Source organism: Gambusia affinis, linkage group LG21 (genome assembly GCF_019740435.1).
Source record: "Gambusia affinis linkage group LG21, SWU_Gaff_1.0, whole genome shotgun sequence".
Lineage (NCBI taxonomy): Eukaryota > Metazoa > Chordata > Actinopteri > Cyprinodontiformes > Poeciliidae > Gambusia > Gambusia affinis.
This window is the reverse complement of record NC_057888.1, coordinates 10,068,674-10,093,967: the sequence shown is the minus strand read 5'-3', so window position 1 is coordinate 10,093,967 and position 25,294 is coordinate 10,068,674. Positions and strand designations below refer to the sequence as shown.

The 25,294-nt window shown below is 37.0% G+C and overlaps 1 protein-coding gene across 3 annotated transcripts in view; it reads left to right on the top strand.

Annotated features, from left to right (window-relative positions):
- The window catches only part of oxsr1b (oxidative stress responsive kinase 1b), a 49,153-nt gene extending 25,038 nt beyond the window's left edge, over window positions 1-24,115 (top strand). For 2 of the 3 annotated variants that reach the window (XM_044105395.1, XM_044105394.1), the window contains 18 exons: window positions 320-428; window positions 6,899-7,040; window positions 13,666-13,721; window positions 13,940-14,049; window positions 15,315-15,377; window positions 15,594-15,653; window positions 16,625-16,726; window positions 16,816-16,949; window positions 17,221-17,269; window positions 17,834-17,899; window positions 17,978-18,100; window positions 20,748-20,783; window positions 20,939-21,100; window positions 21,568-21,623; window positions 21,715-21,767; window positions 21,974-22,042; window positions 23,598-23,662; window positions 23,966-24,115. In XM_044105395.1, coding sequence (XP_043961330.1) covers window positions 320-428; window positions 6,899-7,040; window positions 13,666-13,721; window positions 13,940-14,049; window positions 15,315-15,377; window positions 15,594-15,653; window positions 16,625-16,726; window positions 16,816-16,949; window positions 17,221-17,269; window positions 17,834-17,899; window positions 17,978-18,100; window positions 20,748-20,783; window positions 20,939-21,100; window positions 21,568-21,623; window positions 21,715-21,767; window positions 21,974-22,042; window positions 23,598-23,662; window positions 23,966-24,040 — 1,530 coding nt within the window. In that variant the 3' untranslated portion in view covers window positions 24,041-24,115. The remainder of the gene's footprint in view (window positions 1-319; window positions 429-6,898; window positions 7,041-13,665; window positions 13,722-13,939; window positions 14,050-15,314; window positions 15,378-15,593; window positions 15,654-16,624; window positions 16,727-16,815; window positions 16,950-17,220; window positions 17,270-17,833; window positions 17,900-17,977; window positions 18,101-20,747; window positions 20,784-20,938; window positions 21,101-21,567; window positions 21,624-21,714; window positions 21,768-21,973; window positions 22,043-23,597; window positions 23,663-23,965) is intronic. The other variant, XM_044105396.1, reaches the window with a different exon arrangement.
- Window positions 24,116-25,294: the final 1,179 nt, after the last annotated feature.

The window sequence follows — 25,294 nt, the reverse complement described above, 5'->3', positions numbered from 1 at the left end:
CAAACATCACATTAAAGAAAAGCAGAAGCTTTCGGGATTTGGTTTATTTCTTTCTTGCAGTAGTCTTACAGTGTACAAATGAAAGTTTCTGCATCTGCTCTGTTTTTTTTTTTTCCCTGTATTTTATTTTCAGACATATATTAGCATACTGCCCCGATTACATAGTGTCATTTTCTGCACACTGTGAGAAATGTTCAGATTAAGGATTGTCTCTGATTTAAAAATGTAAATAACGGAATGATGACCATCTTATGCCAAGACATTTCGGATTATTTATGGGGTATTTTTAACATGGATTTCTTTGTGTTTCCTCTAACAGAAAGAGATTCAGGCCATGAGCCAGTGCCACCACCCCAACATTGTGTCTTACTACACATCTTTTGTTGTGAAGGATGAACTGTGGCTGGTTATGAAGCTGCTCAGTGGGGGTAAGTGAACATCATTTGTCATCTCATATCTGCCAAATCAAAGTCCTGGCTACTCCAAATACGGTGCCTACATTATAAAATATATATATATATATATAACAAAACAAAAGAGGATGAGGATAGTTCACTTTGTCTTGCTAGTTTTAATGTGATGATTCTTTTAGATGTCGTTCCCGTGACGACAGGGTGCCAACCAGAGGAGCGGGTTGACTTGCTGCCTGTGATTTAACTGTTATTACAGGAAATGTGACGACACACGTTTTCATTGTATTCCCTATGAGCTGCAGCTCTCTGTGGTCTTTAACTTGTTTCAGAGCTAATGACAGTGCAGAGGTAATAACAGCCCACATGGCAACCATGTGGCAGTGCTGCAATTACCAAGTAAAAGGAGCATGAAGCGGAGGCCCCCGTAAGGAAGAGATCATCAAAATCAGACGGTTCCATTTATTTGCATCAGTTATTTAATTTAATTATTAAATTTAAAACATATGACTGATATGACTCTAGTTGTGGTTTCCCATTAGTTATGAAGTTATTCATTTTTTTCTCCAACTTGTTTTTGTTAGAAACGCACATTTTTTTCTGATTTTCATTGATGATGGTCTCTTCCATGAGTATTCGTGCTGCGCCCCTTTTATATTTTACACATTTTCTCATGTTACAAACCCAAACTTAAGTGTAAATTATCTGTGTTTTATTTGATAGATCAAGACAAAGTAGCGTATAATGAAGCAGAACTAAATTGAAATATCCTTTAAGACTTTGGAATTACTAAAAGTCTGAAAGTGAATACAAAATTAATGTCGAATTTCATTTGACAAAAGATGAATGGTAATTTTCACCTGCTTATGCACTTCTTTGGTTTGGTTTGCCACACAAACTCCAAACAAAACACGTGTGATCCTAGCGCTGAAGTATGAAAACTGTTGCTGACATTCTCAGCCCCTCCCTGTGTTAACTTTGTCCCGGTCTAACGGCTCATGCCCAGGTGGCACACCAGGCTTAGTTGCATACAAGCCCCTTGGCAGCCGCTCGGCAGCTGAGCTCAGGGCGCCGTGCCCACCAAGCGACGCTTGAGCAGACAGCCAGCCTCACAGCAGGAGCAGACGCAACCTAAGATGGCCTCGTTCCCTCTTATCCCCGTTAAACCGAAGCTCTTGATGTTGAGCTTTGTTGAGTGGAGCAATTAAATGATAGCCGTGGCGACATCTGCCATGGAAACAGACCTTGTTGAGGTTGAGTTTATTAGAGCATCTCTCCATAGGGTAGAGCATGCCAGACTAGAGAGAGAACAGCCCCTGCCTGATTGTCCACCCTCTAACTCCATCCTGGCTTCTGTCTTTTGCTTTTTTTTTTTTTTTTTTTTAAAAACGGTTAGCCAGACATTGCCCAGACTTTTTTTTTTTTAGTATTGAGAATGGCAGAAAAGAGCATACCTTCAGGTCTGATTCCTGATTTAAAAAAAAAAAAAAAAAAAAGAGTTGAACCGCATTTAGATTAGTTTAGCAATAGTTTTGATTTTTGGACGGATGAGTACAAGTTGAGACTCGTCAAAAATACTTCATATTCCCTCAAGACTTGCAGTGTCTGAGAACAAATGCTCTTTTGAATTCTTCTTCATGAAAAAATAAAAAATGTAGTCTGTTTTTTTTTGGTTTTTTTTGCCCAGTTATATTTTCTTTTTTATTTTACTTTTTCCTGTCGGCATGTGGTGCCAAATTTTGCTCAAATTTCAACCATCTCTGCTGAAAATTATCTTTTTTTTCACTTGCTAATCTTTTGAACTGGCATTGTAGTAAATGTTGATGTTGAACAGACTGAGTATCTCTCTGGGCTTAAACTAAAATGCTGTTCACTCAAATCAGTCAGCACTACCTGGACTGACCTGCTCTCTGAGCAACTCATTCAAGTCAAAACCTGCCGAGCTGAATTTCAAAATAGACCCACTAAGGCTTTTCAGGAAATTACTGTTGTGAATGTGACATGTAAGCAATAGTTTCATCAGAAGCCTTCATCGCCCTCCTCTGTGTGAGTTCACATCTGAGGTGTAGTCACTGAATCACCCAGAGAGAATGATTATGAGTCATTGTAAGCAAATGCATGTATTTCCTGGAGATCACATGCAGTAACTATTGACCTACTACCTTCATTTTCAGATATCACTTGGATGCCTCTTTGAAAGAATTCCAATAAAAACACATGATCCTCAGCTATTTCAAAAATTCTAACTGGTAGCTTTCACTCCAGCATGTCACTCAGTGCTGTAAGCGTAACTGTAAAGATCTGGTTATTTGTACAATGAGGATGTGCTGGTAATCGGAATAATGTTAAGACATATCTGTGGTTTCTTCAGACTGAAATGGTGGGAGAGAGCAAGACTTTCCATAGATAACAGGAAGACGGAAAACAGTGTGTGGGTGTTTCGCTGACCTTTTGAGCTTTAAATCTCTGTCATGTAACACAGATGGATTTGAAAATTTTAAGAATCATCAACATTCTCTTGTCAGCACACTGCTGTTTTTGCAATGCTGCCATTGTGCCAATGGCAAATAAAGGGTACTAATAAGACAATGGCTGCTTTTTTGTATGCAATGCTGCTGCCTTTGATCCTACTGTAAATAGCTAATAAACACTTGGGACATGAAGCTTAGGAACAAATATTTTAGTGTTCTTCTTTTGTGTAAAATTATAATTGGCAGGTCAAAGGTTCACAAAACTGGGAGAGGTGAAAAGACCTCGAATCGTCCAGACAATTTTGTCCTTGTGTCTGTTCTCTTAGGGTTATGCAATCAATACTCGAAATGGGCGCACTGCACATTTTAGCGATATTCTTGCAAATAATAGATTTAATGCTAATATTCTAAATTGCATAGACATAAATATAACAAGACAAATGTATCCCTCCTGGAAGCAACGCCACAGTTTAACACTGCATTTGCTCCATTTTCATTTCTAGATCTTTAACTCAATATGCTGATTTTTTTTAAACTGTTGCACTTTTTAATGGCTCTTTTAAAAAAGAGGAACTATTAAAAGTCAAACTCAATTTTGATAACGTATTCAACATGCATACGCTTTGTCCTCACTGCAAAGAGTTGCTTTTAGTGGTGCACATCATAAAGCAGAAACTCAAAGCTGTCAGCTGTTTTATAGCCACAGAAATTGAATGTGATCTCGCTGTCTTCTCAATACATTCCTCCTGAAGTGATCTCAAAAGTTAATTTTCCACTTTTAGAGGATGGCAAATAGAATTAGCCTTTTTTCCTTTATTGGTTATTGCCATTCATCTCCTGGTTTTTAGACTGAATAAAGATGCTAAGTTAATGAAAATAATCTTTGCTTTCTCCTGCATTACATTGGTCTCACCCCCTCAGAAAATGATGCAACTTCACCAGAGGCTTCCTTCAGTCTGAGCCAACAATGATATTTTTACACCCTCCACGCCTTGCTGCAGTTCCTCCTATGCCCCACCCTCACTTTCCTCCTACAGCTTCACTTGGCATTCCACAAAGGCCTTTATCACAGTTGGCACCAGGTTTCATGTCCTTCATCTACTTCCTTATCCTCCCCTCTGCCCCACATTCTCCCTTTGTTTCACAGCTGTCGCTCTGTTTAAAAGAACAAAACAGCTAGGAGGCGATGTTTCCGAATGAAGCTTGAAGTTCTGCCCAGTCGGAGTTTGTTTAAAATTCAAAGAAACCGAAATATTTGCCTAATCCGCCTTGTAACTGAAACTATGATTTGACATTTTCCAGAGTATTTGCATGCTCTATGCTGCTCTGCCCTGTCAGGACTTAATTTGCTTGCTGTGATTTATATAAACTCTTCCTCAAGGTTTTCGAAAGGCAGCTTTCAAATTAGGCTTGCGGGTGTCTTGCCTTTCCCATGCTGAATGAACCTTTCTACTGTTAACCCGTCAGTACGTGTCAGCATGCTGAAACAACCTAATGAGGCATGAGGAGTTCGATCAGATGAGTTTAATTTGAAGCGGGCTGACAAGGCTGGCATTTAGTGAGACTCCAAAGCCTGCGTCATGCTGCGTATGCTTCTGCCACTGTAAAGGGGACTTCACCGTTTACAGTCAGTAAAAAAAAGTGTTTAGCCTGCAGAATGGCTCCTTGTTTACAGTGCCTTGTAAAAGTATTTATTTTTTTCACATTATGTCCCATCAGAGTGAAAAGCTTTCATTTGCTCCGTCCAGGATGTTGCAATGTTTTTTTGTGATTGTTGTCGGCTAAAATACTACCCCAGTTTTGTGACACTCTTTTGAAAAGTTGCAGTCAAAGTTGCACATTCTGAAGGTTCATATTTGCCATTACCTCGTCTTACAAAACAGTTGAAATTGTTGCCTTTAACTTTCCTGAATGAAGACATGATTGTAACATAATTAATATTTAAAATGCAAGCAACATTCAAGTACCTTCTTGAAAAAGCACACTGGATGCAATTAAAATAATGTCCAGAGGAGTTGTCAAAGTGCAAAAGAAGAATGCCATTTCGGTCCTTATAGTTAACATGGACTGTATAAACATTATAATCAAATTCTACAGAACATCTTCAAATATTTTTTGCAAAAAATAATAACAATAATGTTGATTCATTTGTTTTTCTTGCCACACTTAGCATTATGCATAAAGGCCAAAGTGTTAAATTTACATCTCTTGTGTCATCTCACCATAGCTCATTTTCTGCTGTTGTTGTTGCTTTGCCCCTATGTTTTCTTCCACAACGGAGGAAATATGTGGAGTACATGACTAGACATCATTCTTGGAGGAGTTTAAATACCTTGGCACCATGTTCAGGAGTGATTGTTGGATTGAGTTGGAGCTGGATCAACAGATTGGAGTTTTATGTGCAGTAATGCTGGTGCTACTCAGATCTGTTGTGATTAAGACAGAGATGCCACAAAGCAAAGCTTTCCATTTACCCGTCTACTTACATTTCAACTCTCATCTGCGGTCAGGAGATGTCAACCATGCCTGAAAGTATGAGATTTTTCAAACATTGTTAAACATCTGTACTTTTCCTTCTACATTCATCACTGTGGTTTCTCTGATTAAAATTTTACCAAAATAGACAGAAGGTTATAGTTAAAACAAGTTCATGAGTCTGCAGGCCACTGGAGCTTTTCCTCAGCCTCTTCTTGTCACTGGTTCAATGAATCATGTAATGAATCATGAAGAATTCACTACACTCCCCTCTAGTTTCTCTTGTGTAGTTTGTGGCTCTGCAGTGACACTATCTAGTCTCGGGTGTCCTGGCATTATAATGCTGTAAGTGCTAAATTCTGTGCTGAAGGTTAGAACATCCTAAAATATTTAAACAAAATTAAAATCTTCAAACTCTGAACCAGACATTGTTGGTTTTTAAAAAAAAACAAAACAACAACAAAAAAAAAACAAAAAACAGCAAATTTGATCCTGGAGATTTGTCGCCTCTGGCTCATTTCCAGGTGGTGACAAACACCAGGCAGACAAATGAGGCAGCAGTCAGTGTGATGTTTATGCCGTTGTCTCAATGCAGCAGAATAAAGCTTGTCAGGCAGTTCACATTCATTTCAATTTCTCTGCTTTGTCTCTGTTCACCAGTGTTGCCCAGTTTTCTGCAAATAGTGGACCTCTCATCAGTGGCTTCCCGTTTGTTTGCTCGGAAAGGTGCACAAAGGAAATGGCAAACTGACTTTTCAGTGGGAGTTTTCCTTTGTGAAACTGGAGCCAGGGCGGGGGAGACACGACGACAGGTTTAGTCAGCAGAGCCCCCGCCTCCCTGACTCTGCATTCAATGAAGACAAAGACATCAGTTCAATTTGTAAACATAAATCTTAACCCAGAATTTAATTCATTCATTTATTAATTCGGCTGAGCTGCAGTGTCATTGCCAAAAAAGTCTCCAAAAACACAGAAAGAAACTCGCTAGGTTTATCAATTGTAGTTCTTTTGGAAAAAAATTAAATCACTAGAGGAGTGTGAAAAATTGATAAGAGGATAAGTGGACAACAGAGCCTCTTTCGTTCCCACACTTGGCCATGTCTCTTGGCTCTGCCCACTTTGGTAGAATTTTTCAAAATTTGCCAGGGGCGGGGTTTAGCTTTCAGAGCAGGTTTAGTTGATCTTGAACCTAGCACTTAATAAAAGGCCTGGTTCTAAACTATCAAATAGTTGTGCTCTTTTTGTTTGTTTCTTACAACCAAACAAAATGGCTATGATTCTGTTTAGTAATAAATTTATTTTGGAATGATGGGATAAAAAATCTTGTTCTAGAATGTAATTTACATCTATTGCAAATATTTTTACATCTAACTTAACTAAAGATCCAACATAATAAATTTAACATGATGCTTTCCACACTGGTGTGTTGACAGTTTTTTTTTTTTTTTTTTTTTTTTTTTTCCCCACAGTCACATCTGTGCAGTTTCAACAAATAAAAATCTGTGCAAGTCTATTTATGTTTTTGTCTTGTCTGTTGACCAGGCTCAGTGCTGGACGTGATCAAGCACATCATCTCACGTGGGGAGCACAAGAACGGTGTCCTGGACGAGGCCAGCATAGCTACAGTGTTGAAAGATGTGCTGGAGGGATTGGAGTACTTACACAAGAACGGCCAGATCCATAGGTAGGCCCACTCCAGCGCTGGTGCCACGATAAACGTGACACAGCGGCCTTTCGGCATTTATTTCTGTGCGTTTTATTGGACTTCACCTTAGGGACTTTCAAGGAAAGTAATTTGTTCAACTAAGCAATACTTCACTATTCATCCACCTATTCTTTCATCCTATTGAAGAAGTATTGCTGTCATCCATCATCATCTGTCCATGAACTTGCCGCTTTTTAATTTTTGAGGTGCATTTATCTGTTTCGTTTCTGTGTAGCATTGAAAACAAAACAAGAAGAAGGCATTTCATTTAGAAATCATTTGAAAATATAAACATGCTTTCACTCATATTTTTTAAGAATGAAAGTTATTTAACAAGATTTAACAAAATAAAAAAATATATGAAATAGATGCATAAATTGGGAAATAAATAAAGGTAAACTATGACTGACAGAAAAAGCTTCCTCTTAATTTAGTTTTTTAAATATTTATATATTATTTGCCTGTTTGACCTGCTGCCTCAGGGATGCACTACAGGTGCATCAAAACAAAAACAGACTCAAAAATGGCTTCTTCCCAAAAGCAATTAACACCCTTAACACTCATATGCGCACATTATAGTGTATATATGTATGAAAATTTTACTGATTTAATATTATGAATAATGGTACATTGTTTGCACTATTGGGGCTGACCTTAATCTCATTGTACATCTGTTCAGTAACAAACAATAAATTCTAAATTCTGTTTATTTTATGTTAATAACAGTATTTATTTATTTTTTTTATTTAATTTTGAATGAAACAGCTCTGCATACTGTCTCATTGCTATTAAGAACAACTAAAAGCAGTAAGTTATATCTGCCAGAACAAAGTTAGTTTTTATATCACTTTGATTAACGACTAAATCTACAGTCAGTGTTTGTGAAGTACAAGAGCAGACCAAGCAAGCTGAACATTTGCTGCATAATTTTTAGAAATAAGCAAAGTGACTCTGCTGGCTTCGGAAGAAACAGGTGGCTGAGAGAGTGGTGAATTATGAGTCACTCAGATGCGTCTCTAAAACTGATGCTTTATAAAATTCTGTCAAAGGGACATTATAAAGTGCCCTTGATTTAAAACTAGTTGCTATCAATCATTCTTAATTTCCAGGAATATTAGGCAATTTGGCAGAGACAGTGCCTAACTTGAATGATTCCCTTTAATGATTTATTCAAACTTCTTCAGAAAATTTTCTTGTCCATATAACTATTGTTTCTGAAATATTTTTTTTGAAAAAATTCAAAGTAATAATATGAAATGCGCTAACTAGGAGGTTAGAAATGCCCGCTCTCCTTTATGGCGATGTAAGGAATATCAGTGTCGGCAGCATTTAAAGTAGAAGGAAAACTGAAGAGAAGATTCTTTGTAGGGTCCTTCCGCCTCTGGATGAATGGCTTAACAAATCTGTGGCAATAAGCTTACATTGGGGATCAAATGAAACAAATAAAAAAGGCCAAATGAAAACAGTATCGCTGCTCTTTTTAAAAAAAATAAAAATAAATTAGGGAAATGTCAAAAGATCATGTCTTCACCAGAGCTCTTTATCCCCAGGCTCTTACATGTAGCTCTGATTCATGAGAAAGAAAAGTTGAGGTTGTCCCACAGAACTGAAAATAATGAACATTCTAGCCAAGGAGGGGGCCTGTGTTAGTTAAATATGTTCCAGAGGGTTTAATTTCACATGGCGATGGAGCCTCGGCATAGGGATGAGGAAGAGTTCAGGGACTGAGGTTCCACGGCAACAAGGAGACCGGGAGACAATGTCACATGACTTGCTCCATCCGGCACTGGACAGCCAGAAAGCAATTAGAGCCTCACCGCCTCAGCTGGAGGTATTTACCACAAGGCGGTGAAGGGTTTCACCTCCTCATTCTCAGCAGCTTGGAAAGTCATTACCGGGGGGCCGAAATGTTGACTGCAGGTGGACGTTATGTTACATGTATGAGAGGAAGAGGAGATTATTTCTGTTAAATTGAGGAAAATCAGCTTCCACGCCTCAACGTTCTGTCATATTACATCCACAATCTCCAGTGTAGTTTGGGTGATTTTTTATGTAATAACCAACACAAGGTAGCGCATAATTGTGAAGCAGAAGAAGAATGATGCAAGGCTTTGTCATAAAATACAAAAGAAGTGTTGCATACATTGTAAACATCTTGAAATGCTTTAATAATCCTTAGTGAAACAGAACAGTCAGTTGTCTTTCGAAGTCACCAGGAAGTTTGCAATTTTATTTCACTTACAAATTCATTGTTTCTATGAAGGCTTTAGAGCAGAGGTGACCAAATCAGTTCTCATCCTGCACGTTTTAGTTCTCTCCTTGGTAGTAAAAAACAACCTTTTCAGCATGTCGGTGTTCTTCTTAGGCCTTCTAACGAGCCATCATTTGATCCACGGAGAGAACTAAAACATGCTGGATGCTGGCCCTCAAGGACCGACTTTGGGCGCCCCTGAATTAGAGGTTTGATAGAGAATATAAGAGAGGAAAAAAAACCCACATAAACACTATGGAACAAAACAGACAGGTTCAGGGGAGACAGCTGTGGAGAAGTTGAAAGCAGAGTCGGGTTATAAAACAATATCCCAAGCTATGAAGATCCTATAGAATTCTGTTCCATCCATCATTTAAATTCAATTAAATTCAATTAAAAGACTTTAGCAAGACTTAAATATTAATTTTCTGCGTGCATTGTGATTAGTGAGTTAAGGTATTTGTGAAAGAGGAACTGGCATGAAGAGGAACTAGTGTGGCTGTACAAACTTTGATGTGCAAAGTTTGTACAGGCACACCCTGAATTAAAAAAATATCCAGAAAACCATTAATAATTTTCCTCCTCCTTCGCAGTTATGCAAGACTTTGTGTTGATCTATCACAAAAAAAATCCAATTAAAATATATTTGAGTTGCTGTCGCTCTAATGTGCCAAAAGTGTAGAGTATGAATAGCAAATTACTGATATTCATTGTCTGTCAGAAGAGATGCTTTAGATGAATCTGTGTTAACATTGAATAGAGTACAGGAAAGAAATCCAGCAGTATGAAAAGAGCTATCAAAATATAGTTCCAGAGGAAAGATCATTTTACGGCCATTGGGGTATTCTTAAACAGGGGTGAGGATGGAAAAGGTTATTTTATGTCCATATATGGCCAACAAAGCATCCAATAAAGCCCCTTTTACAGCCCTGTTAGGAACATGGTGAGCCAGGCACTGGGATGTAATGTCTTAGGAGGTGACCTGTTGGTGCTGCAAGGTGCACGGCTGCCAGATGAGAATGATAAATCTCCCTGACAGTTTCATACCACGGCTGTTCCCACCTGGCCGCTAGCTGGCTAATATTTCACTATGTCATACCTTTATGAGGGCACCACTCGTGTGCTGTTCAGTTTTCACCTTCTCAATTCAGGCCAAATGTAAGAATTTAGATTTAATTTGCATCAACACATTAAAATCAATACCATCCAACAACTGCTGTTGGAATAACTCTGGGGTGGAAGATTGTTTTTAAACCCATCTGCTCCAACTTTTCTTTGAACGTGCATTGTGCATTGTGTCAGCACCTTCTCCTCCATCCTCCTTTTCCTCTTCTGTGAATGTTAATGACTGCACAGAGTCTGCACTCTGCAGCCTTTCTCTGAGCATTATGATCTGCTGCAGTGAACCATAGGCGCCATGGATTTTAAATGAGTGCACCAAGATTAGATTGATCACTCTTCATAAATTATGTGTTTTTTTCACTTACTGTAGCATGGAGTAATAAAGCTTGAATGCACATTAAAGTAACGGTTTGTATCTGCAGCATTCCTTTTCAATGAATTTTAACAAGCTGAGAAGAAGCAATTCACCATTACAGAAAGGGGGCTTGTCAAACAAAGATGTCAGTGAAAGAAAAAAAAAAACATACCCAGTTTAGAAAACTTTTTGTAGTCACTAAATCAGGGCAAGACATAAATTCAAAACTTCACGCAATGTGTCTAAGCAGTATGTGGTGTTGTAGGTGTGACGACTATTGTTTTCTGGCCAAGAATACCACAAGCAGCTCATCTAAACTGTTTCCCTCCCTAAATACATATAATCTATAAGGGGACAAATACTTTTCATGGCACCTACATCATGATGTTTTGCACTTTTTCAAGCTACTCCAACATTAGCTACAGTAATGAACCGAAGAATTTTCCTCCCTCTCTCTTCTATCATAATCCATCCTTTATATTTGCATTGACACACTACCATGTTACTCTTCACTTAACTTCTAGGGCTGTTTTAGCATCAGATAATTTATGTCTTGCTCTACATGATGTGTTCAATTACCATACATTTGCTCTTAAGATGATGCCAATTATACAGCCTCAACAACATTCTCAATATCATACCAGGGTCACTCAATGACATGGCATTGGAATTAATCCATTTTACATCAGTTTTTGTTGACATACAGGTTTTAAAATGCAAATGTGGAAACTTGGAGCTGCCTTTTAAATTACACGGAGATCAAGATAAACTCAACCCATCAAGTTAATTGTAGGTTTCCTCCAGCTAATGAATGAATGACTGACTTTAAAACTACATACAAAAGCTCAGCATCCAAAGTAGATGGAGAAATTGTGACTTTTTTTTTATTTTTTATTTTTATTGGAGATTTGCTTTCAAGTTTACTGCCTAATGTGACGATGTACAAACCATTTTCTCTGAGGGCCAAAATTGCCAAGATGAATGTATTCATAGACCATGATTCTTATTTTTCTTCTAAAAAACTCCAAAAGAAAAAAAATATTTTGTACTAACCATGCATTAATTTGTACCACAGACAATTTAAAAGCAAAGTCATGTTCTTTCTCCCATCCTAAGTGAACCCCATAAACGTCTCATCATGTTGTGGAAAATAATCTCCTTATAAATAACGCCTCACTCATACTGAAAAAAGATACATTTGAGGGTTTGTTTTTTTTCCTTCAGTAACAAATTCAACACAGAAGAGTGTTCTCTTAACATGTATAGCTTAGGTATGGTGATTTCAATGTTTGGAAAAAGAGGACATTCTCTTTGTTTCTAATCTGTGAAAGTTATTGCTTTTAAATTTCAGTTTTTAGATTTAGTTTTTTTTGTCATTATTTTAATTTTTGTTGAGCATTCACTTAACAAAACCACGTGTTGTCCCATATGACCTTTTTTTACTTGTTACTGAAAGCCAAGTGTGCTCGTATCCAGAAAGTGCAAAAATCTGGAAGATAATGCAACCTGGTATCACCCAGCTGCAAAGTGACTGACACTACAAATATTTTGAGCTCAGATGTCTATTGTACAGCTCCATCTGTGGTTTTACAAGCCACTTGCACTGAATATCTTGTCTTCTCATTTCGTTCATCCTTATCCCCTTTTTTCTGAATCATCATCACCATCATGACAGCTGAGTAATTAAAGTTGCTCATCAACATTTCATCACACGTAGAAAATGATCAGCTTTTTTCTTTAAAAAAAAAAATAATAATAATTTTAATACACTAGATCCATGAAGGCAACTATCTACAGAAAGCATTGAAGCATTCCCTGTCTGCCTGTCTGTCTGTCTGTCTGTCTGTTCCTTAACAGGGGAATTACCTTTTTTTTTTTGCTGTTAGGAACATTAGCTGCCTTCATCCCTGTGGTGTTTGCCACTCCCTGCTGTTGTCGCTTAGACACGTGTTGGTTGTGTGCTAATTTTCTTAGTGAAAGTAGCCTCTTCACTCAAGCATACAGCAACCTTTAAACTGGGATCTGAGCTCTTTGTGAACATCTCTTCAGTAAATAATGTCCCATTAGTTGCTTTTATGTGGAGATTACCTTTAATCTTCCTTTTTAATTTGTTTACAGGAAGACATCTATGTTTCTAGATGATTTAGTTTCTGTAAAAATATATTTTCTTCAATATTTATTGGTATAATGTGTCCTGAAATACTAGCACAAATTTTATTTTTTCCTTTCTGAAGCAGCAGAAGGATCAATTTTCTTGCTCCAGCGCCCCCATCTGGTGGCAACATAAAATTGCTTTATGGTTCAGATTTCTTTTCTGTCATTGTTTTTTTCTAATGGTGTACTTTTAAGTCCGTTCAGGACAGATGCTTATATAAACCAGAACATCTGGATGTTGTTTCTGAAATGCTCTGCGACGGTTGTGTTCTCTGCGCTGTGTGGAGTATTCATTCCTCTTTTTGTCCTAAATGCTGGACAGCAGAGAAACGCGTCGATAGTGACACTTCTGCTGTCCTAACTATTACATCCTCGTCTTTTACTTGACCGGCGGCCTCTATCTCTAAAAGTCTGTTGCTATGACGACACTGTCTGGCTGGCGAGATGGCAGTATGCGCTGCGTGTGGTATTCAGACAGCTGTCCCTGCTGAATCTTCTTATCACCAACAGGGGAGGCAGAGCAGGGATGAAAATTTTAACGACAGACTATGTAAGAAATAAGAGAGCTGCAGCGTATGTGATTCAGAGCTTATGTGCCATTTCAGGATGAAGAAAAAAAAATTAGCAATTGTCACTTATTTCTGATGTCAACCAAATGTCAGCTTTTTATTCTACTGTGTTGTAAGACATTTGCTAAAATGAGGTGTTACTTACTTTTGCAGAGATCTCAAAGCTGGAAACATTCTCCTCGGAGATGACGGTTCTGTGCAAATTGCAGGTATTTTTTTCCAGCAAAACATTTTTCATCTGCCTCCACTTGTAACACATCAGTTATAAAGAAACTCTTTATCTTCCTCCAGATGCTTTTGGCATCTTCGATAAATATTTATGGTCATAGAAAAATTATCTGTCTTGACAATACTACTATTTCCTGCTTGCTTGGGATTCTTCATTATTATTATTATTATTTTTGTCTCCTATCTCTCTGACCTTCAGACTTTGGCGTCAGTGCCTTTCTAGCTACAGGTGGTGACATGACCCGAAACAAAGTGCGCAAGACGTTTGTGGGAACGCCGTGCTGGATGGCCCCAGAGGTTATGGAGCAGGTTAGTAGTGTTTAGAATAAAAACAGGTAGTAAACAGAAAAATGTTCTTCGGGAAGTAAAGCAATCTGTGACAAAGCAACCATTTAGTAAGTATTAAATAACCTGAATGCAGTCTTTCCTTTTCGCAGTATTTATCACAGCAAAAGCTATTATTTGTGAATTGTCTACAGTTTAAAGTTAAAGATTAACTTTTGCTATTTTGACATTGTGAAATATAGGAAATCTCAAACCTTTCTATTTGCAAAAGAAAATTGTAAACAGAATTTTTAATAATTGTATCATCTAAATATGAAGGTAATTTTTAATTTAATTGAAGCAACATATAGGGACATGTTAACTTTTTTGTTGAAAACCTTTCTTCCTTTTAACAATAGTCGGTAATGTTCTAAGAACAGAATAGACTGATTTCTGAAGTTTTTGGCAGGGAATGTTATGTTTCGGATTCTGGCTCATCAACAATCGTGCATCTTAATTGATGAATTCCTAGTTTCACATTGTTCCAAATCTTTTTTTTTTTCATTATTATTATTGTTGAGAAGTGTAGACTGCAGTAAGAATCTGCTGCTACAAAGCCCAGTATGCTGTTTAGCATCGTCTTTCTAGGCTCCTGAATATATAGTATGCGTAAAATTGCCAGACTACAACTCTCGTATGCATCCCAGCTCAAAAACACTTGAGTCATCAGCATGTCATGCAACTCTCCAGAGGCCTGATAAATCATTTTATCAAGGTAAGTTGGAAAGACGAATACATCTAAAAATTAAAGGATAGCGACTCTCAAGAACTGGACTTGGGTATTTGAGTGAACTTAAAGATTTCCTCCATTTTCCCATGAAAACTCAGCCATTACTTGTCAGTGCAAGTTATGGCTACACAACACAAGGGCAACACCTGATCATATGTGACTATTTATCAAGATGCATGATTATTATATTAGATATAATACCTAATAATGTCTAATCAGGAGAATGATAGAACACAGAGTAGTGATGCAGTTGAAAAATTGTAATGTGGAGACAGAGGTGAGTTCTTAAATTAATTGAATTAAATATGTATTAACCTGTTTTTACTTTTTAAATATTATTTTATCATGAGAATAACTGGTGCACAGAAGAGATAGGAGAGCCAGGTGTGAGAGAAGGTATGAAAATCATATTTAATATAATAGACCCAGAAAGGAGAAGAGGTGAGGACTCATGTCGGGTTGATTTTTTTCAGGAGCTGTAGCTTAGATATGCATCTCTGAAGCCATTTTGTATGTCTAGGAGCAACAATACAGCAGCAGTAGTAAGGAGACAAGAAAAGGAGAGGAAAGAAAAGGGCTTGAGGTGAGGTCTTAAAATAATGAGTGAAAACATTTCCTGTAGGGCTAAGTTATGCTATAAGAAGATCAGGCAGCATAGAGATGTATAATACAAATCAGTTGTTAAAAATTATCATTCTGTATGATAAAATATATATATATTTGTAGCTTTATTAAGTCACATGCTGGTACTGTACATTACACTATGTAATGTTTTTAAAAATACATAAATGTCATTCAGAGACATCAGGGCCTTGAGGCAGGAAGTCAAAGTGAGGGAGAGACAGGAGCAGAGCAGGAGGTAAGAGAGCAACACATAGCAGTGAATATTTAAGGCAGCAGTTTGTGGCTACAAATGACAGAAGAAAAAAACATTTCGGGTCTTTTGCCTCAGAGATTTTCAGCCTTTCGTGCCACAGTTCATATTTGGCAAATTATTGAATGCTGAAAAGTGAGACAGCACATTGAATTCCCAGTGAGTCACTAAGCTTGTCTATTTAGGTGTGAGATGTATCATTTATTTATTTTTGTTGCCAAACTTGCACTGATCTAAAGAGTTGCTGGAGAAGAATAAAACAACTTCTTTTTTTTTTTTTTTTTTTTACACTTTCTCGTTGGTGAAACTGCTGTTTTGAGTTTAAGGGTGCATTCACAACAGCCATGTTTAGTCAGCTTTAATTGAACTCTGGTTGCTTGTCTAGGGAACCAGTTCATTCTGGGAAGTGTGAATACGCAATCACACTGATGCAGACCCCCCCAAAAAATCAGCTTTTTCTAAAAAACCTTAGTCTCAGTTTTAGTGAAATCTGGTGCAGTTAGAATGCAAACACCGGAGACTCCTTCTCAAGCGAGCTGTAGCGAACACATCCTGGGTAAATACAACCTAAACAAACGCAAGAGTCTAATGCCAGTGGGAGAAGTAGGTTGGGGTCTTTTACCAAAGAGAAACCCTAAACTCTGAGGCCATGCCATTTTTGTTTATATTTTGTGAATAAGGAAGTTGTGCTCGTGACTTCTTCAGAGGTTTTGTGTGTTGTTTCCTTTAGGAGTTCTTGGTGCAGCACCACCACAGGTGAAGGGGTGAACAGGTTTTTCAAAGGGCTTGAATTGTTTGACACAGTGATGTGAAAAAAAGTTACAGAGGACTGTGAAAAGGGTTTACAAAAAAGAGGAATTCATATTAGTTCACGTGAATCTAAATAAATACAGCAAAAAACTTCAGTTATTATTTTTCAGTTATAGTTTTACTGAGTGCTTTATTTGCTTTCTCAGGTGAGGGGATATGATTTCAAAGCCGATATTTGGAGTTTTGGGATCACGGCTATTGAGCTTGCCACTGGAGCCGCACCTTATCATAAATACCCACCAATGAAGGTAAGGACACTGCTGGGATGATCTGTTGTTCATATTAAAAAAATAAAGACAAGAATATTAGTCATCAAAAACATTTCTGGTGTTTCCAGGTCTTGATGCTGACACTGCAGAATGACCCACCATCTCTGGACACTGGTGTGACAGATAAGGAGATGGTGAAGAAATATGGCAAATCTTTCAGGAAGATGATCTCCCAGTGTTTACAGAAGGATCCAGAGAAACGGTGTGTTGCTGTGAGGAAATCGTATATAACACATACTTCTTTAGAGAAGCAACCAGTCCACATCAATCTGTTTTAGCAGTGTTCTAGTTAGCTCTTTTATAAAGCAGAATGTGGTACTTAGTTAACAATAGAGGATTCACTCTGGCTTGTACATAAAAAGGAAAGAGGCTTATAGTTGTCATTTTATTACTTTTGAATTTACTGGGTTTATGTGTTATAGTATTTTACAGAGCTGTCCGTAGGTCTTATTCTTACATATGGTGTTTTTCAGGCCAACGTCATCAGAGTTGTTGAAGCATAAATTCTTTCAGAAAGCAAAAGTAAGTGTTTAATTTTTTTTAAACTCCAAGAACAAGCAGTGAACCTGTACTTTCTTGGGAACATTCAAATCTTTAAAATAAGATAAAGAAAGTTGGTTCTTACGGCACAAATATTTTCTTCTTTATTTAAAAAAAACTTTCATAACTCTTGCTTTGTTAGTTTAGATCAGCTGCATTTTTACTGACATTTCAGGCCTTTCAAAGACATTTCAGTCTAGAAACAGCAAATTTATTAACTAGTTTTGCTGCATCACCTTGTGTTCACTTATTTCTAATTTTGGCTACCGGTATATTGTCTGGGTGGACAAGGGATTCCCTAGATATATGTTTTTAATGAGAGCATTTCTTCTTTTGGGATTATTTCAGACAGAAGAAAACAAATAAATGTCATTCTCGTCTCAATAACTGTGAGAAGTTCATTTGCATAACAAAAACTTCCGTCCAAATACAAACTGGGGGAATTTGTTAGATGCAATTCTGAGCTGAAGAATCTTGTGTGAACAGTAGATGTCAGGCTTTGTCATTCATTATTTTAAAGCAAATAGCAATTCTCTCTCCTTTCAGACCCATGAATACTTGCACGAGAAGTTGATCCAAAGGGCTCCTACAATAACAGAGAGATCTAAAAGGGTAAGGTAAAGCAATGGATTTGCTGCTTGCCCTTTATAAAATCATCAGAAGGCAAGCTTAGTTGTGTTCTTGTGTCAGGTACGACGAGTGCCTGGTTCCAGTGGCCGGCTCCATAAAACGGAGGACGGCGAATGGGAGTGGAGCGATGACGAGCTTGATGAAGAAAGCGAGGAAGGCAAAGCAGCTGTCGCAGCTTTAAGAGTGAGTTAAACCCTACCTCCTTCTCTGTCACCGGCACACATTAACACTTTTTATTACTCCACATGCCATGTCTCTTAATCGCTGTACTCTGATGAAGTTGTCATCCTCGTGTCTGTGCAGTAGCATGTTCGTCCATTGTCTCTCCAGTGAGTCTCTCTGTGTGTTGTCTTTGACGCAAAGGAGCAGCATGTGAAGCCTGTTAGTGCCCCAAGGCGACAAGTGCGCTTCGCCCACCCACTCGAGCTGCCTACATCCAGGGTTGTTCACTTGTCACAGAAATACAGATGGCATTGCCTTAACAAGGAAGGACTCTCACATGTTGGTCCTCACAGCTAAGAAAGACAGAAAAGAAAGTCAACCGCCATTAGTGTGAGACAGCTGCGCAGGTGTCTTGATTTGCTCAAACTTTTTGTTGCCCACACAAAACTTTTTAAAGTATTTAATTGGACTTTAAATTAACAGACCAGTACAAATAGCTCGTAATTGCAAAGATGGAGATAACCGATGTACGTTTTTCAAAAGGTTCCTCCCTCTTTTCTCTGATAAAATCATGTGCAACCAGTCGCTTTCAAAAGTCTCCTAATTATTATCCACTTTTGTGTAGTTTAAACTTGGCATAAGTCTCAGGCACACATTAACACTTGTTATAAGTGTAAACTAGACCAACTCTGCCTCAGGTAGTCTAGAGGTTCACCCTGCAGCAGGACAAAGCCAGGAGCTACAATGGAAGAACAAATATCCTCAATCTTGTGCTGGTTTATAACATAAGATCTGATTAAAATGCATTACATTTTGTGCTTTTATCGTGACAAAATATAAAAGTACAAGGTGTGTTAATACTTTTACCAGGCACTGCCGATTCCTACTGTTTCTGTTACAAGCTAGATCGTTTGAAAAGTTGCAGGTTTTTAATGTATTGTCAAAATCTTGTACAACTGTTTTACACAAAAGGTACTTTTCTCTGTGTGTGTGTGTGTATTTGGTTGTTGTTATATGTTTCCTAGTCCCTCAAAATTAGCAGTTTAAACAAAAGCAAAAGTAAATACTTAGCCATTGGTTCATCCATGGATTTGGGGAAAAACTACTTAAACAATCAAATTGGACAGTGCATTTACGACTGGTCTTGCTGAAAATGTAGTTTAGCTCTGTTTTCTTTTGGTTCTTCCAGAAATACCAGCAGGCATTGGGATCTTTACAATCAATTCTTGTAGTAGAGTGTAGGATAGATTAAATAGTTTGCCAGTGAGAGATTCCTGTCCTGGAAGCCATCTGTATTTCTACTTCTTTTTCTCTTCCATCACTGTTGTTTTTACACTGCCTAAATTTAATGAGCAGCAAATTACTTACCTTTACAATGACACTACATTGACCTCCGAACCAGTTTATTCTCAATCAATCTTTATTTGTGGTAACATGTTGGCACACTGGAATTTCTGCCATTTATTTTAAGTTTAATGTTAGATCTGCATCCTTTTACAGGTAGCGGTGTTCCCAAAAGTCGAATCAGTTTGCCTTCATTCAGCCCACAATGCTTATTCCTCCTTACTCCTTTCAGTTTGATGAACCTTTGAGGCACCTTTTAGTGATATCTATTTATCTACCCTGAGCCTCAAAATTATTATTCTAATAAAATTGTGATGAAATTGCTCACTTTCTATATACAAATCTAATTTTAATTATAAATACATCACATTTTTTAAAGCCATTTCAGACCTAAACATGAAGATTTTCTTAATGTTTTTTTTTTATTTATGTTTTTAACTTCAGACCTATTCATAGATATGTATATTGTATGTGTTTTGGGGACTTTATGTGTTTTTTGTCATAAAATGTCATGTCTTATTACTTTTCCTTTCTATGACTCAAAATTTTGTCACCTGTCAAAAATGTCTTTTAGCTTAGCTTATTCACTCCACTTTTTATGTTAATGCCAACTTATCAAGATCGCCTCTTTGGTGGTTAACTTTTTTTTGCGCTGCATTGCATTTTGCAATAAGAGATTAAGGCCTCCATTGAAACATTATTTGAAGAAGCTCCTCTGCCCCTGGTGGTCTAGGGGAGTGATCACACCTAAAATTGTTTTCCTTTCAAGACAGAAGGTTACATTTACTAGTTATTTATAGGAAAGCGTTAGAGTAAGTGAATACAGTTAATGAAAAATATGTGGTTACATTGGGCATCAATCGAAGTTTGCAAAAATGTTTCTTTTCTGAGCCTCAAGGTGCCTCATAGGTTCAACTGGACTTTTTTTTTTCCAGAAAATCAATTTGAACCTTTATCCATCACTTTTTCGCTTCTTTAATCCCCTTTAATACTTCTGCTCTGCTTCTTCTACTAAATCTAATTGTGCGAGATGTGCCGTCACTCGTTTACAGGTTTGAATTTTCAAGTAGAAAATAAAATAAAATAAGGTTGTCATGTTATTAGAAAGGATTTCAACAATAAAATAAACAAATCCTTTAATTTTTGGCAATAAAATCTCTGTAGCCAACAACAAAAATCTTCACTTGACTTCACTGTAGTTGGAAAAGGGAAATGTAAGCCCAATGGACACGTCCATGAGGAAAGTAAACGAGTGATCCGTTTTAATGTGTTTACTAATTATTGTTGCTGTTCTTCTGACGCTTCTTCCATCTGTCATCAACAGTCACCAAGAGTGAAGGAAGGTCCCCAGAATTCAGAGGTAAGTTTAAAAAGATTTAGTTGAGTTTTCATGGGAAAATAGAGGAAAACCTTACGTTTTATCTGCTAAAGTCAATATGTTCCGAGTTGAAGTCTTAAGTTTCGAGTCTGTGAAAAAATGTTTTTGAGAGGATCAACAAAATGAATCTCTTTCAGATTTTCCAGAGTCACCTCCAGCCAATTCCTCCAGATCAGGCTGAACTACCTCAGGCTGCAGGTCAACATCTACTGCAACCCACGCAAGTCAACACTCAACCCCCAACCCAGGCTGCATCGCCCTCTCTCAGTGTTCCTGCTTCTGCTGGTGTTCCCACTCAGGTCAGTCTCCCCCAGCTTACCATTGTGAGTTTATTATTTGCAACTTTATTTGTTTTTGTGGAACTTTGAGTACAGTTGAAACAAGACATTTACATATTCTGTGGGTTCAAAAGAGACGTTTTATTCTCACTGTCTGACAATAAATCAGAATTTCTTTTGAACATTACAAGTTAATTTTAACTTAGACGTTTTCATTTATTTAATTTTTTTTTTTACTTTTTACCACTTTCTTCAAATTTCTGAGTTTACATTTACTTCTTACTAAGTAGCACTGCTTTCAAATAGTTTGACTTTTAGCAAGCATGTGGATATCCTTCCAGAAGTTGGAATTTTGGTCCAAAAATTTGTCATGAGAATTTTGAGGAAACTTTTAAAATGTCACCAAAAAAAAAAAGAAGTGAATTAGATGGGTTCCCATCTACTGGCTTAGTTTTACTCAAATTAATTTGTTAAATTTGTTTCAACAGATCCCGGCTGCCTCAGGAGATATTAACACTCCCATTAGTTTGGTATTAAGGTTAAGGTACATCTTCTAAACTCATATATTTGTATCTAACATCTTGTGAATGCTTTCTGTTTTCCCACCTAATTTTTCATAAATTGTTTCTCATCAGAAATTCAAAGAAGGAGCTGAATGACATCCGCTTTGAATTTATGCCAGGAAGAGGTGAGTGTAGTTTATTTTTGAAAATGACTCAGAGAAGCTAGACTCCTGTCTGATTGTGTTTCTTTTATGTTGTGGAAGTCTCTTTCTTTAGTCATGTCCTTGTTGGACCCCTTCCTATGAGTGTCACAAGATGTTCCTCTCTGTGCTGCATCAATACCCTCACGCTAAGCTGTGTGGGAATTGCCTAATGTTATGGCTTTTTTCAGACACAGCAGATGGAGTGTCCCAGGAGCTGGTGTCAGCCGGTCTGGTGGACGGGAGGGACTTAGTAATAGGTGAGTTCAGCAAAATTTTCTGGCTTTGGTTATCATTTTAAGGTCTTAGCATATTTGTTTAAAGATTAAGAATTAGCTTTTGACCTGCTTTAAACAAGGTTCTTTTGCATGTTGTCAATAAGCCTTCTGCAGATAGAGCTATCTGCTGTCAAACCCTGAATAGCTTTGTTTTGTATGTGTAATACAGGTCCACCATAACTAGGCTTTTTACACAGTCTTAAAGTATAGCATTTTATTCATTATTCTGTTTCTTTGTCTAAAAGTTATATTCTTCTTTCCGTCCTTTTCTGTTCCTTTTTTCCTTGTTTCTTGTCTGGGCCCCTAGTCTTTTCAGGTTTCATATTTAAAGCGTGTCTACTGTACAACCAACTTCCATTAATTCACAGTTTTTCATAATTTAAGGTGGAAACACAGAAAAGGTTTATTTTAGACAAGTCTAAAATTTCTTAAATAAAAAATGTGTAGGGACCTTGTGTAGCGGTGGTCGTCCAAAAATATAAACTCATTTATTCTCGCTGTCACACAGGATGTGGCTTCCTTTTGGAGCTCAGTCCCTAACAGGCAACAATTTATTTATTTATTTTTTTTTCATTGAGGGAACATATTATAAGAAATAAAAGAAAACCTATGTTGAATGAAATTGTTTTTTTATTTCTGTTTAGTTAGATTTTCAAATTATCTATTAGCCACCGAATATCTATCCTTAGAGTCATTCAAAGTGCTTTACATGATGAAAACATAAAGGAGTACGTTGTAGTAGCAAAATGAAGAAAAATTTGAATACAGACTAATGATGTTTTAGTTATTAATCAAAGCCAACACTAAACAAATGAGTTTTTACCCTTAATTTAAATGAAGTTGGTGTTTCGTCAGTTTTAGAAGTTTATTACGGATTAGTGGAGTAGAAACCTGAAGCTGTTTCTCCATGGTTGGTTCTGATTCTGGGGATGGAAAGTAGACTTGAACCCGAATACCTCAGTGGTCTGGGAGGCTGTTACAATAACAGATCTTAAATGTATTTTGGCATTAAACCATTCAGTGATTTATAAGCTAATAAAACTCTATTCTCTGAGCTACAAGAAGCCAATATAAAAATTTCAGAACAGGAGTGATGTGCTGCACCTTTTTTTTTTTTTTTTATGATAGGGAGAATTCTAGCAGCAGCATTCTGAATCAGCTGTCTGATCATGAAGACACTGTTGCGGTAATCAATTTGACTAAAGATAAACTCCTGAATGGGGTTATTGAAGATTTTGCTGGGACATTAGTCTTTTGTTACAAAACTTTGTATTAGTCTTTATTCAACTGAAAAAGTCATGGAAAATCCATGCATTAATTTACTCTAAGCCTATACTCGATGCTTGAATGGGTTCAAAGTTGCATGGCGATACTGTAATGTTGAGCTGTGTATCACCTGTGTAATTCTGCTAACAGCTTCAACAGCTTGCATTTAAAAGCAAAGAATAATTCCAGTGTAAAGTCAGCATACAAAACTGGCAGTGAAGCCTTGTTGAATTAGGTGTTTCTTTGTACTGAAACTTAATTTCTCTTTCAGTTGCTGCAAATTTGCAGAAGATAGTCGATGAGCCTCAAGCCCATAAAAATGTAACATTCAAACTGGTGAGTGAAACCTTTTTCCCGTGTTTGTAATATTATCAACTGCATTATTACAGTAACAATACTTCACTCATCCAAGGAGATTTATTTTTCTCCCAGATTTTCCAAGAATAGTAGTTTAAACCTTTTGCTTTGTGATAAACCTTACTGCTGCTAATACCTCATCAATATATTTGGAAACATAGTGGGAATATTACAAATATTCCCTCCAAGTTTTTTCTTCCAAGGAGTACACACATAAATTTATTAAAACTGAAATAATCCAACTTAGTGAATATTTCCTGACTGATTTCGATCTCTTCACAGGCTTCTGGGGTGGAGGAATCTGAAATACCAGACGACATCAAGCTGATGGGCTTCGCTCAGCTCAGCATTAGTTAAACTGTTGTTCTACCTGGAACCGTGACTTGCCTAAAAATGTGAAAATTAAAAAAAAAAAAATAAATAAATAAATTGTTTAATGCATTTTTTTTTCCTCTTTCCATGGCTGTAAAGAAACCACTACTGCCAAAGAAAATAGTACCATTTTGCCATTTTGCTACCCATAGGATTATACAATACCACCTTCTTGAATTAGGTGGTCAGCCGTAGTATCGGAACGTACAGTGTGAGAATCGCTTAAAGTTTACAGTGTATATGTAGAAGGATTTGAGCATTTACAAGGCAAATGTTTTCATTTAACATTCTGGTTCCTTCATCCTGTTATTCTCTCGTTAATATGTGATGCATTTGCACAATCTGATCCAACACCCTCAAATCCTGATAAGTGTAACAATGCCTTATAATCATAACAACTACTGAATGCACGTTTAGGAGACGCCTCCTCTTCCCCCATGTGGAGCATTGTGTCATTTGAAATGCACAAACGTGGCTTCAAGTGCTGATGCCAAACTTTTGACCTTTCTTTTTTTTTTTTTTTTTTTTTAATGAGTGCTGAGGAGATGGAAAGTAAAGTAATGCCAAAATATGATTTTATTTTATTTTTTCAGTCTTTGATTTGTATGACTGATTATAGCACCATTGTCTTTTGGTGATTCTTAGCCCTAAACTCTGTCTCTTTTTAAGAGTATAAAATTATGGCTATGTAGCTATGTGAAATAATGTTCCATATTTTTTTGGTATAATTTCTTTTTTTGCATTATGTTTGTTTAAAACTCACATCCCATCTGTATGAACTGTTTGAGATACAAATGTAAGCTTTGCTGCCGCAGTTGCGCCTCAAACTGATTGAAAAGTGATCAATCAAAATGGCGAACAAGGAAATATTTTATTAGCTTCACTCTCTAGCTAACTATCTTAGCTTCTGCATCCCTATTATCAGTGTAAGGGGTAAATTAACAAATATTTCACTGCAAGAATTTTTACTTAAGCCAAATTGATCCTCAAAAGTTACAAATGATGAAAGACATTTCATCTCTGCAATGTTTACTTCCTCCACAATTAGAATGCAAAATCTTTTCTTAGGAGACCTTTCCAAAACGACATACGATTTGTCATTTTTCTATTCTGAAAACACCCACACAAATTTAAAAGCGGGTATACTTTTGAGAAACTGATTTCATGTGCAGATTTAGGTTTGAAATTATTTTAAATAGACCAAGATGCTTGTCCCTGATGAGAAATGAGGCAGGCATG